The sequence below is a fragment of the Chinchilla lanigera genome, unplaced genomic scaffold (assembly GCF_000276665.1).
Source record: "Chinchilla lanigera isolate Chin_1 unplaced genomic scaffold, ChiLan1.0 scaffold00040, whole genome shotgun sequence".
In the NCBI taxonomy this organism is placed as follows: domain Eukaryota; kingdom Metazoa; phylum Chordata; class Mammalia; order Rodentia; family Chinchillidae; genus Chinchilla; species Chinchilla lanigera.
The window spans coordinates 20311192-20328065 of record NW_004955441.1 but is presented as its reverse complement, the minus strand read 5'-3'; the positions used below and the strand labels follow the sequence as shown (position 1 = coordinate 20328065).

The 16874-nt window shown below is 41.4% G+C and overlaps 1 protein-coding gene across 4 annotated transcripts in view; it reads right to left on the bottom strand.

Annotated features, from left to right (window-relative positions):
• Sptbn1 (spectrin, beta, non-erythrocytic 1) overlaps positions 1 to 16874 on the bottom strand; it is a 129461-nt gene that overhangs the window by 49973 nt on the left and 62614 nt on the right. For all 4 annotated transcript variants that reach the window (XM_005391031.1, XM_005391034.2, XM_005391035.1 and 1 more), the window contains exons 2-4: positions 15382 to 15533; positions 4186 to 4359; positions 290 to 381 (exon numbers count right to left, since the gene is read on the bottom strand). In XM_005391031.1, coding sequence (XP_005391088.1) covers positions 290 to 381; positions 4186 to 4359; positions 15382 to 15533 — 418 coding nt within the window. The remainder of the gene's footprint in view (positions 1 to 289; positions 382 to 4185; positions 4360 to 15381; positions 15534 to 16874) is intronic.

Genomic DNA, 16874 nt, shown 5'->3' with positions numbered 1-16874 from the left:
CCTGTTTCAAAAAACCAAAACCAAAACAAAACAAAACAAAACGTCTCTGGAGTCTTCTTAATAAAGAGAACGCAACTGATTGAAGAAATATGCATGACAAGTCTTTAAAACAGAACTCTTCCCATTCTGGGAGATCACTGAAACACCAACATAGCAACTGCTTATGCGCTAGTAAGATTTCTCAATGGAAGCTATGGAAAACATACTAGTCAACACCTTGTAAGTGATGAGTACAGTAGAATGCGGTTCTGGAAGACACAGCCCTGATACCCTTTGCATTCACACTCACCCAGCAGTCTTCATCTGGCACCACAACAGCAATGCATCCTTGGCAGACTTCTTTTCTTTGTTGTCTTCAGTTTCCACACTTATATCCTGGATCTAAGATTTACACAGAAAGATAGATGGGTCAGCTGCCTAACAGCCACTGAAGAACAGGTTTTCATTTGTATAAAGAGTAAACCTTAGACCAAAGCCTCACCCTGCAGACTATTTGTTCTGCACATCAATGAAGACTGCTTCCTGAAGTCAGGGCTTACCTCAAAAATACCAGAGAAAACCAGGTTTCCTATTCTGCACAGGGCTAAGGCTGCCGGGAAGACAGGTGCCTTCATGACTTTGCAGCACCTGTTAAGAGGTCATTTCTGCCATCAAGAGATCTTTCCAACTACAAGCTAGCTGGGTGGTTCTCACAATACATCTGTGAGAACCCAGAAAAATATTTGGTCCAGTTTTTTATAACCAAAAAATCTTCACAACAGGATGAAGGCTTCACTGACAGGGACACTATGTGCACCATTTCCTGAAAGCTGACCCAAACTCTCAGAGAAAGAGTCTATTCCATGCTATGCTTCCAAGGTCTGCATTTGTAAGCCCCTCCCAGGCAGCATATGTTCGACTTTATGCATAGAGCCTGCTTGACTGGCACCACAGCCAGACTGGGTCTGAACAGAGGCTCTATCACCTGCGTAACTCAGCTTTCTCATCTGAGGGGTGGCAAGAAGCATGGCTACCTCAGAATGCTGTTGTGTGTTTTTAACGAGACAAGGAATATGAAGTGCTGATAAGCTCACCAGAAGGACCTGTAGACATATGTTTTTGGATTAGGAACCACTTATCAGTTGTGTGATTTAAGATAAATGCTCCAAATACCCTTTTGTCTGTTTCTTTCATAAATTAAATTTGGGATGGGGGTTGAAAGACGATGGTGTCAGCCTAAGACAGTGGCATGCAGGACCCTCTCTGTCGGCATGTGAGCCAAGTTTCCCTAGATAAGGTCTGACAAATTATCAGCAAGCACACAACTGCAAAGATCACTTTAACTGTGCAAAAGCACACCAAATACCAGTTTTACCTTTCAATAAAAAGCTGCTTGTATCATTGAAAGCTCCGTTACTGTGTTTTTCTTCTAAGATAAAAAATGTTAATGTATGAGTTTTTTTCTAAGCTAAAACCTCAGTATTCAGGTTTAACTACAATGTTGGCATTTAGTGATAAATAAGTGGGCTTTGGCTTGCAGTCTGAACCACGCACTACAAGGTTCGCCCTCTTCAGCCTAGGAAGTCACCTTTCTCCGTCTGGCTTGAACCATTTCAAACTTCTCTGTCCTGTTTCATGTCAAGCCTCCCTCCTTTCATTCCACAATAGCTCCCCGAATTTTTTTTGAAAAAGAGAAAGGATAAAATATCTATTTGTAAGAATAAAAAGTTATATACTCAATTAGAAATACATAGCAATTAAAACAACTGCATTTTTAAAAATATCCAGTTTTAATTGTGGTAAGAATGTGAAGTCTGAACATATACAAACCCCAAACACTTATTAGAATCATTAGTTCATGTGCGGAGAGTAAATGTGAAAGAATATCACATTCACTGAGTGAAACAGAATTACAGAGAAAGACAGGCTGAACTTTACTATCAGCTTTCTTACGCTTCTTCATGATGGGCATCTGCTCCCAGATATGCTTTTTTGTTGTTGTTGTTGTTGTTTTTTTCCAGTACCGGGAATCGAACTCACGACCTTGCACTTGCCAGGCAGGTGCTGTGCCGCTGAGCTAAATCCCCAGCACCCCAGATATGCTCTTATAGAAATGAGTTCTAGCCACCCTTCTAAAGGAGGCCACTACCTGTTGACTAGACAAGCTCAAGACTTCCTGTTTCTCTCACCATCTTTTACTCTCTTTAAAGGGACAAAACCTGTATCACTATCATAAGTTAATGGATTTCTTTTATGCACACAGAGGACAGGGTACACCCTGAGAGCTACAGGGAACACAGAAACAAGTGCTAGAAACTGAAGATGAGACTGTATATTTAGAAGCTAGGTGAAGAGGTCTTTGTGAACACACAAAAGTTTTATTGAGAAGACAACATGAGCTGAGCAATGGCTGATACAGAATCAATATATAGTATATCTGTGGAACAGGTGATGACTCAAAAAGCTTCTGGAAGAAGCTGAGTCACGTTAAGATACCAAGACTGCAGGCCATACGCTAATATCAGCAATATTTGCCTCTCATCGCAAAGGGAAAAAGCCTGCACCGGCACTTACAAGTGTAGAAAAAGGCAAGCTGTCGGGAAGCTAATGAGTCAATGACTCAACCTAGTTCATGCTGAGAATCCTGAAAAGGGCTGTGTGTGCCAGCTCAAGAGAAGCCACAAGCCACAATCAGGATGTCCTTCCATGCTCTGATTACCAGAGGTCAAAGACATTAGAAATAAAATGCTTTACTCTACAAAACTGGGGTGAAGCTCTAAGAATGGCCTGCTAATTTCACCTCTGTTGGCATAAGTAAGACTCGTAAGTTTAATGGTATTCATTCCATTTTCAAATCATTCACGAAGTAAACAACAGAAATCTACTTAAGAGTTCTGGTCTGAGGGGGTAAAAAAAGATCTTGGTTGTCACAATTAACTCCATTAAAGATGTCATTCTCAACAGTGGTTCCCTCCTCAGACATACTTCGTTAGAATCATTAGGGTAAGCCCTGGGAATCCGAATTATTAAAAAGCTTTCCCAGGGGCTGGGGATTTAGCTCAGCGGCAAAAGCGCCTGCCTGGCAAGCGCAAGGTCGTGAGTTCGGTTCCCAGTACCGGAGAAAAACCAAAAAAAAAAAAAAAAAAAGCTTTCCCAATGGAGTCAGATGATCAGCCAGGTTTGGGAGGCAGCCAATCGGCAGTTGTTTCTTTCTGTAACTCCATTTAGCTTCCTGCTGTTCCTTCCTCACACACATCCACACCCAGAAACTGCAAGCCAGAGACCAATTTTAGGGGAAGTGAGAGGGAAAAAGGATTGGGCACAGGCTGATCTCAGTGTCCCAAGGAGAAAACAAAGCTATAATTTTACTTTTCTTTTTGTGTGAGGTTTCTTATCTACCCAGGAAAATCAATCAGATCTTTATTGAAGGGGCAGACCAGGAAGGAAAGACATAGAGAATATAGTCACCCAGGAGACAGGACGGTTAGGATATTTGCTTGCTGAGTAACCTGAGATCAAGGTAAGAAGTTGTGCCTGAATTTCAAATTTTCATTGAGGAGCACAAGCATTAAGCCTGTGCCTGGAGAATGAACCAGGACTCAAGACAGGAGTACTTCATTCCCAAACACTGAGCTCTTTCTCCCAAAGGGTCAGAAAGACTGCAGCCTTGGCTGGCTATGTAACCCCAGGAAAGACTGTAAACTTCTGACTCCTCAGTCTCCTCATAAACTGAAAGATTTGGACAAAAAGACCTGGAAAGTATCTTCTCACTTAAAATACATCTGCACCTAGAACGTTCCCCCAGAAATTAAAAAAAAAAAAAAAACCCTTAAAATCATCATAGCTTCAAAACATACAGATTTCGCTCATACTCCCTGAGTACTTCTTCACATCCAAGGGAGAACGAGAAGGTGAAAACAGAGACCACATACATGCACTACTCTGAACAGATTCTTCTAAAAATATTTTATAAAATGTACCACAATTTGGTGAATTTTAGTCTAGTGCTGATAATTTAGCATCAGCCATATCCTTATACTTTTGTTCCTGAAAGCCAAGTGGAAGAGACCAAACATTTAGAGGTGGTATCAGGAAAGCAGTGGGCTGGGATGCAACCTGGAAACCCCAGAACACTGAGCTGCATCAGACCGCGGGGGCCAAGACTGCCAGGCGTTTCATCAGCAGTCCTAGGTCTGGGTTCCTTACCTGGAAGCGCAGGATGATGGTCCAGATGAGGCCAAGGGTCAGCCGATGGTTGCCATCCACAATGTCGTGGGAACCCATGTTCTCAAGATGGACTCTCTGTTCCTTCAGGAACTGAAGGGCTTTGTCCACATTCTCCAGACAGTGGATGCGCATTCGCCCCTTGGTGGGTTTAGGCTAAAAATGGAGAGAGCAGAGGTGAAAACAATCCATCCAACAGGGCAGAGATGGCCCCTGAGAATCACACTCACGCATCACACAGTGCCCTCCCACCTAAACCAGAATTTGAAAAACCATGTGTGCTCAACTGAACAGTACTTACCTTACCTTACTCCAAGAACAGTACCTACCTGATAGTCTTAGACAAAGGAAGTTTACTTAAGGAGATGGTAAGCAGTTACTTTTCAGAGGTTTAACATAGATACTACACAATTTACAAATGAGCATAGAAATGGAAGTTTAGAAAAAAAACAAACCCACTTTTCACAGAGAATTTCAGCACTGCTACCAGCCACACAACTTTTTGTACATGCATGCCAGAACACCTGTGAGAAGTTTCTGATTGTTTTAAATGTAGTGACAGGTTTGTCACCTGTTAGCTGGATCATCTCCTAAAGTCGGCTCAAAATGAAAATAGTCCACTCCGCCAAATCTGAAGAATTTCCAAGTGATCATTTGTAAGGGAGACAGGGAAGGGATTAAGTGAAAGGGTGTGACTTAATGAAAATAAAAGGAAAAGAAAAAGGTAATCTAATGTAAATACGCCAAACATTCCTTTCTTCTATCCAGTTATATCAAAATCTAAAAGAAATTCTTGAAAAGTGGACATTTTAAATAAAACAAAAGATATATAAACACACATATAATATGTATACCCACACACACATACATACTGTATGTACACCTACTGTATATGTACATATTTACTATAAAATACCTAGTACAGCTGCCTAACATACATGGTATATATTTATGTATGTGTATCTGACTCTGGCTACCAGAAGAATGCACTTAGCTTGGCTGACCACTGTGCCAGCCCCCTGCTTCTCCTGGGCCATCTCACCATGCCCCACCCCTTCTAAGGCTCTTTTCTTCTTGGAGACATTTCCAATCATTTCAGTTCTCACTGGTCTCTTCTCTCATAACTTTACACACTAAAGGCGTGAACTGATCAGAAAACTAATCATTTTCTTATATTTGTGCTGTTGTTTCTTTTTAAAATTTTTCTCCAGAGCTGGAGATGGAACCCATCTCTTGTGCACGGCAGGCAAATGCTCTACCATTAAGTTACCCTGTTGTTTCTTACACTGCTCTTATTACTTCCAACTTGACCACTGGCATGCTGAGGGCAAGGCTGATGCTTTATTCTGCTACATTCTCCAGTTGTGAACACAGAGCATGTGCACAATGTAATGAATCATCCACAGATGAACTGGTCTGATGGGAAAGGAGGCCAGGTGTCAGCCTTTTGCTGGTATCTTGTCCATTTCCTGATTTTCCCTCACCCTGTTGATAAGTACGGACAAAGAAGAAAGAATAATGTGCTTTGACACTGAGGAAGTAAGATTAGAAGCCTGGGCCTTCCTTACCACAAGTGATAAATTCTATTTTGAAATAACAGCAGTAAAAAAGAAATGTCTCTAAAAGTTAAGCTGCTCACATTATGAGAGCTTTCCTTACACCAAACAGTGGGGAGGGAGGTGTATTCTCTTTGGAAACTTCAGAACTAATTTAATTCAGGTGTATTGGAAATGCTCAGCTGAAGGACAGCAAAGGATAAGGATTTAGCCGCCCCTAAGAAAGGTGTATGAATTCTACTACAAGGCTTTCTGGCATTTATCCAGAGGTCTTTTCCTCTCCTCTCCTCTCAGTGTTCGTGCCCCAGACCAATGAGACAGTGAGTTGTCTGCCTACAGGTGCTGCTTCCTTGAAGCATTCCACTAGCAGCAGCAGACATGCTCTTAAGTCACCCTCTAGCACTGCAGAAAAAGTTATTGCCTAAGCAGAGGCGAGCAGGATGCTGTGAATGAAAAGTGGAAGGATGGCTGAGGAATAGATGGGGGCTGTCAGTTCCTTCCCAGTCTACAGTTTCTACCCAATATAATATAACCACTGTTCTTTCAGATTTGATCCTGAAAGTCCAGATCTCAGCTCACTTAAGTTTGAGTGTGATAGGGAAGGAGTCTTCTCAGAATCTCCTTCCCACAAACAGGAAAGAACGTTTTTCATTTCCATGGGAACACAAAGATTAAGGGGGTGAGTAGGGGACGGTGATGGTGCTTTCCCACAGGTTGAAAAAGTATGATGCGTATCTTAGAGATCTCATATTGATGTTGACTGACCATGCCAAGTGAGCTAAGGATGGTTCACTTCAGACCTGAACGCAATTCAAGTGCCCAACAAGAGCCACCCATTAGGAACACAAGAACATGAGACGAAGAACAGAAATAAAAAATGGCTGACAAACCAACCCTCTTTCTGGACAATGGTTAGAAATCTTCAAACGGCTAGGGGGAAATAATCCTGCCAAAAAGCCAGAGGAAGGAGAAAATTTAAAAAAAAATTTTTAAAAATTTCCTTCAAAATCACACTGAGATGGCGAGGGGGTCCTTTTCTCCCAAGTGTGTGTATGTATTATTTTCCTACTGTTCCTGGCCTTTATATCTTTTAAAGCATCAAACACGAACCAACCTGATGTAGAGAATATGCTTTTTCATGCAATTTGGTACAGAAAAGGATGCTTCTAAGGCTCATGTTACAATTTGCGTATGTCCTAGCAAATCAGTGCTTTCTCAACTGCTTGTCTCGAAGATGGGGATAATACTGATAATTATTTCCCCCATTCAATTTTTTGAAGAATCTCTATGCTGATTTCCAAAGTGATTATACTAGTTTATATTCCTGCCAACAACGTAGAAAAGTTCCTTCTCCCTCATACCCTCATCAACATTTGTTGTTTTTGGAGTCCTTGGTAACAGCCACTCTTACTGGAATAAGGTAGTCTCAGCATTGTTTTGACTTCTACTTCTCTAACGGCCAAAGAAGCTGACCATTTTTTTCATGTATGTATTTTATTGGTCATTTGTACTTCTTTTGTTGAGAAGTTTCTACTATTTTAATTGCCCATTTTTTGATTGGGTCTTCTACTTCTGGCATCTAATTTTTAAAAATGCTTTATATATTCCACACATTAGTCCTCTGTCAGAGACTCAGCCGACAAAAATGCTCTCCCATTCTGTGGACTAACTCTTCACGATGTTACTTGTTTTCTTTGCTGAGCAGAAGCTTTTGATTTGATATAATCCTACTTGTTGATTTTTGGTATTACGTCTTGTACAACTGGGATTCTTCTCACGAAGTGACTGATTATTTATGCCTTTGTCTTCAAGAGTTTTACCAACTTTTTCTTCAGTAGATTCAGTGTCTCTGCTCTTATATTTGGGTCTCTGATCCATTCTGATTTGATTTTCGTTAGTATATAGGGAGAGATATGGATCTAATGGATCTTCTACATGTGGATAACCAACTTTCTCAGCACCCATCTGATTAAAGAACCTATCTTTTCTCCAGCGTAAGTTAACTGGCCCCTCTGTCAAAAATCAGATGGGTGAAGGTGCTTAGGGTTGTTTCTGCATCCTTTATTTTATCCCATTAGTTAAAATTTCTGCTTTTGTGCAAGTATCATGCTGTTTTTATTAATGTAGCATTAACTTTAAGTCTGGGACTGCAATGCCTCCTGCTTTGCTCTTGTTGCTCAGGATTGCTTTAGCTATTGGGTCCTTTGGGTTCCATACAAATTTTAGAATTGTTTTTTCTAGCTCTGTGAAAAATTCTGATGGTATTTCTATTGGAATTGCATTAAACTTATATATCATTTTTGGTAATAGAGCTACTTTGACAATATTGGCTCTGCCTATCCAAGAACAGGGGATATCTTTGATTTTCTAATGTCCTCTTCATTCTCTTTTCTGTAGCAATGCAGTTTTTTGTTAGTGATCGTCTACTCTTTGGTTAGGTTAATTTCTAGGTGTTTAATTTTTTTTGAAAAATCTATTCTGAATGGAAATTTTTTTTCTGATTTCTTTTCTTAGGGAGCTTATTGTTGGTGTTGAGGAACACTACTGATTTTTTTGTGTCTGCTGATTTTACATTCTGCCACTTTGCTGAGTATTGTAGTTCTAAGAATCTTCTGGTGGAGTTATCGATCTATGTAAAGGATCATGTCAACTGCAAATAAGGATAGTTTGACTTCTTCCTTTCCTATTTGAATCCTTTTTTATTTCTTTCTCTTGCATGACTACTCTGGGTAAAGTTTTAAGTACTACACTGAAGAGGAACTTAAGAGTATATACTTGTGTCTTCTGATTTTAGAAGGAATACTTTCAGTGTTTCCTCATTTAGTACATTTCTGCCTTCACATTTTAAAAACATTTCCCCCTACTTCATAAAGTCACTCATTATCAATGGAATGTTAATTCTTTTTATAATAAAACAGAAAAGATAGAGCAAAGCTGGGTGATGTACTGGTGGTAGAACATAAGGAAGAGTGAGAATCAAGGCCAAAGCTAAAGCATACCAACTCCCTTGACCTGTGTCCTGTAGCTGCAGAGGGTGTTTCTCAAACGTTCTAAGGCACAGTATCTGAGCAAGTTCAGGAAGCAATACAGGAAGTTAATTTACAGAGACGATAATGATCTTACAGAGCTACATATACAAATATAAGGGTCACTACACAGTTCCCGAGATCTAAAATTTCCTACTTATTATTTTCCGAACAACTACTGTGTGTTTACCTCTCTGTTACGTGGTTTATGGCTATGTCACATTTAATCTTCACCACAACCTTGAATTATAGGAATTATTCTTGCTATTTTACAAGTGAGGACAAACTTTAGAGGATGAAGTAATCATCCCAGCTGTTGGTATGTGGCAAACTAGGACTACAAAGTTCATTCTCTTTATGCTACACCAAGAATCTAGAATACAAGAGTGGCACACATTTCTACATAAAAGGAAGAAACAGACTTGGCTCCCATCTGGCATTTAGTTCTCTTTTGTTTTTTTAAGGGCTATTTTTATATTACTAAACTTCATCTTCTTAAAAGGAAGAGATAACAATGGAGAGAACTAAACACAATGGAACAGGGTGGAAGCAGGAGGGGGAGAGCTGTGTCTCTCAGTCATAAACACTTCTTGAAGCCTGACCCTTAGAGTGGCTAATTCTGCCAAAGAAAGGAACATGCTCTCTCTTGCCTCCATTAATTATAGTCAGATTCCTAGTGTGACAGGACTGTTTCCATGGCAACAGGTGCATTTCTCTCCTGCATCATTTTTGATGCGGAAGTCTGAATGCCCATTCACATGGAGACAAGGATCAATATCAGTCTCATGGGACTTGGATTGAAGGGGGGCTCTGCTGGCAGGGAGGCAGTTCCTCTGAGGGAATAACTATTTTTACTGATTGTTCTTTAAATCATTTTAACAAGCATCCCCTTTACTCCCAACACCACTATCCACATTCTGTGGCTTTTTTTCAGGTCTTTTCCTATTTCCTTCCCCAAGGTCTCTTCTTGTCCCAAATCTTTACCAACCACACTTCTGTCCCAGATCCATGTTGTTTCTCATTCCGAGAGAAAAGGAATTATGGGCTGAAAGAGTCACCTCTAGGGTCTGAAGACATAATTTTAAATGCTTAACAGAGCAATCAGTCTGAGCCCTGCCTCTGAGATGTAGTTTGGCTTTGAGTTAATCCCCTACAGACATGAGTCCCTCACAGAAAAGATGGAGCTGGATGGTCCCTCTCAGAACCTCAGTTCTGCCCCAACTGCTCTGCAGACTTGAGTTTGGGTCACTTATGCACAGCAAGGGATCAGTATTTGCCTTACTATGGAATAATCACAATGGTAAAGTTTTTATCAGAGCCTAGAGACAGAAAAAAGGAATACTTCCTGGGCCTGATTTGATCTCTTCTCTGAATAGGAGAGGAACACACAATGAAGGTTTCTGGCAGGTTGTTATGTGAGGCCCCTGGAGGAGCTGTCCTTGGTAGTCCTTGATCTCTCTTTCTCTCTGCGTGTCCAAAGAAATCCTGAAGCTACCTGGAGTACTAACTCTCCAAGGGCCTCAGTGTGGGAGACAGCACTGGTCCTGGGAAGTGGGAGGCTGGCTATGGGTCTAGATCTGCAAGACACTGCTGCCTAGCCTTTCCATCCACTTTATCTCTGAGCTGCAATGTCTACAAAGTGAAGGAATTTATTTAACTCAATGGCCAGTAAGGTCACTTCAAATGGTAGAACACAAGCGACATTATTTCAGAATAGATGACTTGTCAATATGCAAGGTGGAAGCCAGGCATGGTAGGGCATGTCTGTACTCTCAGCACTTGGAAGGCTGAGGCAGGAGGACTGCCGTGAGTTTGAGGCCAGCCTGGGCTAGAAGACCAGCCTGAACTGCATAGCAAGACCCTGTCTCAAAAAGACAAAAACAAAACAAAACAAAACACTATGCAAGGTGGATTCTCAAGTGCCTGCTGATGGTTCAGGTGAAGAGGACATGAGACAGAAAACTGGCATGGCACCCCTGTGTGAGCAACACTTGCTTATGTTTTTGTCTTTAACCAAAACAGATTTTTGTTACACACATGAATACACATTTGCACGTGTGTACAGGATGGGAGGCACCAATTCAAACACCTCTAACAGGTGATAAAGCCAAACTCATTTCACACTGGTCTCCAAACTCTTCCCTTTACATCACATTCTGCACTTTCAGAAGAGTATTAGTGATTTTTGTCTAGTTAAAACTAATCAGGAGCAGGGGCTATAGCTCAGCGGAACAGTGCCTGCCTGGCAAGCGTGAGGTCCTGAGTTCAATTCCTGGTACCAAAAAAAATTTTAAAAAATCCCAAACAAACCCCACTAGTCAGGGACCATCGCACTGAGTCCTGTTAACTCTTGCCTGTCTCCTCCCTAAGACTCAATGAAAAAGGACAGGCCTACGCACAGGAGAGGGCTGCAGGCCAAGCCACACCGCACTGTGAGCAGCGATGCCCCGGCAAGTCACCCGTGACTGCCAGTCCCTTCCACGCAGCACACTGTATGTTGCCACTTCACTAACTTCTAAGAACTGGGAAAATGTGTCAGTACTCTATAACCTTAAAAACTAGACATACTCAAGTTATTGCCATTACTGTATTGAAAAAAGAAACACCAGCCTGGCTGATAAACCTCCCTGAGAGCAGAGTCCCTGATGCTCAGCCGCAAGGCCCTCTTCACACGGCCCTCATTTGGGGTTCTCACACATTTTCTTCCTAGCTAACACTCAAGCCCATGTACTGTGGCTGTCTACTCTGACTCTCTCCTGGGTCGCAATGAGCCCTACCCACTTACTCAGGCTTCTGGACACTTCATCAAGAGGGCTCGTTCCCTCTTTCCAACTCCAGAGCTTTGAGGTCACTCTGCACATGGCACCTCTGTTATTTCACTTCCTGCATTTGCATAATTAGACACCAATTTAATGAGAGAGTGAGTTCTATGGCTGGTTGTTTGAAACAAAAGTAAATTCTCCCATTTATTAATAATATTTAGAAAAACTGCTAAGTTTTGTGGCCAATACACAAAATCCCTTTTTAATAAATAATACATGCTAGGGTGATTTCTTAACAAAGGCTTTATGAAAAAATTCGCTCAGAGCAGTTCAACGTAGGATTTAAGGCTTAACAAATCTCATGTTAAATCTATCTTCTTTACCTAGCTCAGCGTGTTTTGGACTTAATGACTACAAACAAAAATAAAACAAACCAAAATACCCCCAAAACATCTTTTTTGTTGCTTTCTTTTCTTACAGACTAATTCTGATTAATGGAACGAGAAGGCAGAAGAATATTAGGAAATAACAGGTAAGTAAAACCAGTGATACCTGTGATTAGAAACCTTGCTCTAGGCTGGGGATTTAGCTCAGCAGCAAAGCACCTGCCTGGCAAGCGCAAGGTCGTGAGTTCGGTTCCCAGTACCGGAGAAAAACCAAAAAAAAAAAAAGAAACCTTGCTCTATCTCAGTCAGAGGGGGTTTAGCCCAACAGCTGAAAGGAAGAAAACTGGCTACCTAACCAGACTCACTCTTCACTGTGCAATTTCATGAAGGGAAGGTGGCAGACACGGGCAAGCTTCTCAGTTGGGTTACGACCTTTGGCCATAAATTCATGACCAAAGTTCGGGCCCAGGGATTTATGTTAGGCACCCATCTCCCTCTAAATTGTCAGTGCTGCTAAGGGCCAACACTCAGCCCTCAAGCCCTGATCTCATCCGGCCCTGAGATCAAGGTTCAATTAGAGTAACTAGCTCAGGTTCTGTGTTCACAACCTTACCTGTTGTGAAGTTAAAGTAAAGGGTGGTCTACATTTTTAAGAGAATTTTAAAGCAAGATCTTTATGAAGAGTTAGCATCCACAATGACTGCAGAATAAACACTAGAAAGGAGTGGTATTCTTTCTCATTAATCTAATCCCAACCAGCAGCAGCCTCCTGGCTCCTGGCTCACCCTCAAGGTTTTCTTTCTGCTCCATAAGCTGACATACCTGAAGCAGAGAGGGTTTAGACACACAACCGGCCCAGGCTAGAACTGGAAATGGGACTTTCTGTTCCCAAGGCCATGAATCGAGTTCCTTGATAACACAAACATCTACCTAAAACCTGATCACATTTAACTCAAATTCTTTTGGGTGGGGTTAGGGTAGAATTTTCTGGATCATTAAGGTAGCATTTCTTTGAATTTCACTTAGTAGAAACACACATACACATGAATTTCCTCCTTTGTAAAGGAATTTAATAATCAATTAATAAAGTAAATTTGGATAACTTAATCCTCAAACATTTATCTACTATGTACTGCCAAGCTGGTGGTAAGTGCTGGGGCTAAAATGCTGCCGAACTGTGACAGGGTTCCTGATGGAGTGCAAATGTTTATGTTACCCCAGTTTTAGTTCACTGGTGTAGAAAGCACTGGGCTGACTGAATGTTATCTGATCACAGTTAGCCGCACACATTAATTTACCAGGCCTGTGAGCTCTAACCACATCATTAGTTTTGGGATCTGAATATGTAAGAATCTTTTGGGGCAAGCCCTCAGGGAAGAGTTCTCTTCCCTACTTCTCTTCCCTACTCTAATTTGAAGCCTGGCAATCTCAGCAACCAAGGGCAGAGTGTGGTTTGTGTCCCTTCCAGAAAATTCCATAAACTAAACATACCAACAAAGCCAAAAACTGAAATGAATGAGAGCTTCAGTTCACTTTTGCTATGGTATTCTTACTTTTGGAATACAAATAATCACATTGCCCAATCTGTCACATGAAACAAAATTTCTAACACTGCCTAAGAGGGTAAAATGGTGGTCATACTTCATTGCTCATCTACTTCTAGATCTCTGGGTCACTGCAAAAAAAAGTTATTGCTAACAGGAAATAAAGAGATGGAGGGGAGGTATTTACACACAACTAAGAATTATGCTTTGATAGTTATTTTTTCTCCTTACTAATATTTTTGTTGTCCTTCTTAAACAAAAGAGTAATAAGCTTGATGCCATTTATTATATAGACATTATCAAAAACACAATCCATTTGGTATAAAAGAGAATTAGGGGCCTTCAAAAGTGAATGATTTACTCTTTACAGCCTAGAAGACTGGACCATATTGGAAGAAAAATAAATGTTGAAACTAAATCCTATCCATGGGATAGTTTAATGATTTTTTAAATGATTTTCCCCCCAAAACACTGAAAACATAAAATTATTATACTACATTAAACATTTTGAGGCAAAAAAAAAAAAAAAAAAAAAAAAATAGGTTAAGAGGCAAGGAAGAGAAGTCTGGTTACAAAAATTACATTCTTGTAAGCTATATTCCACAGTAATTCTAGTGGAGGCTCTCAATCTCATTTGAAGAAAATAAAATGCAATAAATGACTGGCCTGTTTGCTGCCACCCCACATGCCCACTGTCCCAGAGCCACACCACAAACCAACCACCTTCTCAAAGTGATCATGGTTTTAAAACAACTTTTTTTGTCTAGTTTGATACACAAACTCTCACAGAAAACAAAGCAGTCAGACCTGTGTGTCCAGGGAATAAAGAATATGGACAAAATTCAGTATGGAAGAAATAGGGGTTCACTGTCCTTCAGAGGCAAATTCCTGTTCTCCAACTGAAGGAGGGGGGGGCACTAGCTCCATTTTTCACTCAGGCTGAGACACAATTCTGCATATATACTAATAACAGGGCAAAGTACAACAGTAGTCCCTTCCCTGTGGTCAGAGGTGTGTGGGTCTGCCTGCATAAAAGACCTAGTGCAGCTGTCAAGTTACAGGGTGGAGATCAAGTTAAAAATAAGGCTTTCTGGCAGCACTGCCAACCACCAGTATCATATTTTCCTGCTGATGTCAGTGCAGATGTGGAGTTCTATTCCTGGGCGTCAGCTTTTGGCTCAGCTGCATCACTACCTATGGAACCGCATGTGTTCCGGTAGAAGTATGGCATGCATGTGCAAACAGAGGCAAGACAAAACCTGTTGGGTCAGACACAGTGAGTGGTGTAAGCTTCTTTGGCTTAGAATGCATAAATAAGAATCACATCAGCAGCTCTAGGAAACAGAATAGGGATACAGTTTTCACTGCAGGCTAACAATCTCCCGCCCAAAAGAAAAGGGTGATTTCACACAGAGCTCTGTTCCCTAGGAGACAGCAAAATACTAGCCTCTCCTTCCACACTCTAAAACAAAAAGAGTGCAAAAAAAACCAGAAAACATCAGTGGCTATTGAATTCTATTACGGTGACCTTAAAATAAATGGCAGCTCTCAGATCTTTCAGAATATCAGTAAGATAAATTTAGAAAGCATTCCATGATCTCATGTAGGATACAGATTCATCCTGAGCTAGCGTGCAAGCCTGGCCCTTCCATTAAGCCCTATTTAACAGGCATACTAGCCAAGATCTATCTGACCAAAGGTGGCAACCTTGCAGATTACCAGAATGAGACCATCCAGACTCAGAATGTGGCACTGGAACTTTCCCCAAAGTGTTTGCCTCATTCATCAAGAATCTCTCAAAAATAAAGTTAATTGCAGAATTCAACAGGGAACAAGTACACAATTTTTTTTCAAAAATATTTTTCCACCTATGAGGCAAGTTACTCACTACCATTTCTACTCACCAGCCTTTCTCCAGAGAGGACCTCCAGTAGCTTGATGAGCATCCGTCCATCTCGAAGGTCAGTATACAGGTCTGTGATCCGGCAGGACACTCGGGCGAGGTGGGAGTTGACCCACTTGGTAAAGGTCTTTTTCTGCACAGCTTCACGTTCATCTGTAAGCAGAGGACAGCTCACTTTACCACCAATCACAGCACTGGCAGCAGCAGGTGTGTACCAGTAGAGCCACAAGAGAGAGTGTGTGTGTGTGTGTGTGTGTGTGTGTGTGTGGAATTTGGCGGGGGGTAAGCAAAATTAAACTCTGGGATATCTCTGCTGACCTCCTCTCAACCACAATTGTTTAAGAATACAGGACTCTTAACAACCCCGAACATGTGAGCCCCTATGTATGCTGCCAGTAGAATACCCTCCATTCCCTTTCACTTCCTTTCCTCCTATCCCTGCTGAAGAGACAGCAGGATATAATAGATAATGACAGGGCCTTTTGCTGTACTATTGCCAACGCTGTACTATTTGGTTGGTAGAGCTTCTGGTGACATGTTAAGCTACTATTCCTCCAAAAGCTGAGTTTGAGGGGGTGGTAAACACAGTATACAAAAGGATGTGGGGTATGTAAGTTCACGAGGAACACAAAACTGCTTTCCTCATGAATAAAGGTTTAGACAACACTTGACAAGGTAAACTAATGCATGTCCTTGATTTGCAAAGGCTCTTCCACAGGCTCTGTGGTATGGACAACACAGAAAACAGGAGGCAACAAAGGTAGAGTGCAAAGAGATCTGGCTGGGCATCAGCAGGGGAAAGCTAGAGCCTGGGGTTTCAAAACAAAGTGTGCCTAGATTCTAACTTCAATGTCCTCTTTGAACAGAGCAAACAACAATCATCTCCAAACTATTTTTGTTGAAAAGACAACTGCTGGTTTATAATTTAAAGTATAGTACTTGAGCATTCTAATCATGCGGGAAACAGTACTAAGTTTTTCAAGTCTCAGTGATCCAAACTCTGTCCAAGTCTAAACAGCCTCTAGACACTTAAACCCAGAACTGTCCTTTCATAACCCATACAAACTGGTTTCCAAATTTCTTCCTCTGCAGAACGTTCTAAACACGGGCTGCTGAAGACCATCATACTGGGTGCTCTGGACCCACCCACTCCTACTCTTTGGCTCTGTCCTCCACATAGCTACCCTCCTGTCAGTTACCCCCTCTGTATTTCTAGTTCCACCAGAACTCAAGCCCTATTCCTTCTACTGCAAACCCAGGCCCACAAAGATACTTATGTATGATTGTATATAAAGAGCAGAGAGCCCAATAATCTTATGGATTTCAAAATCATGGTGACAACTACCAAACTACTTCTGCTGATGGTGCACAAGCCCAATGGCCTGAACATACTGCATTCTCAGGCTGGCCAGAGCGACTGTGAATGCTCCAGTACCCTGGGGAAGGTCTGCTTAGAAGGCTCTGCTGAGGTCTCCTCAACCCCAGGAGATCTTC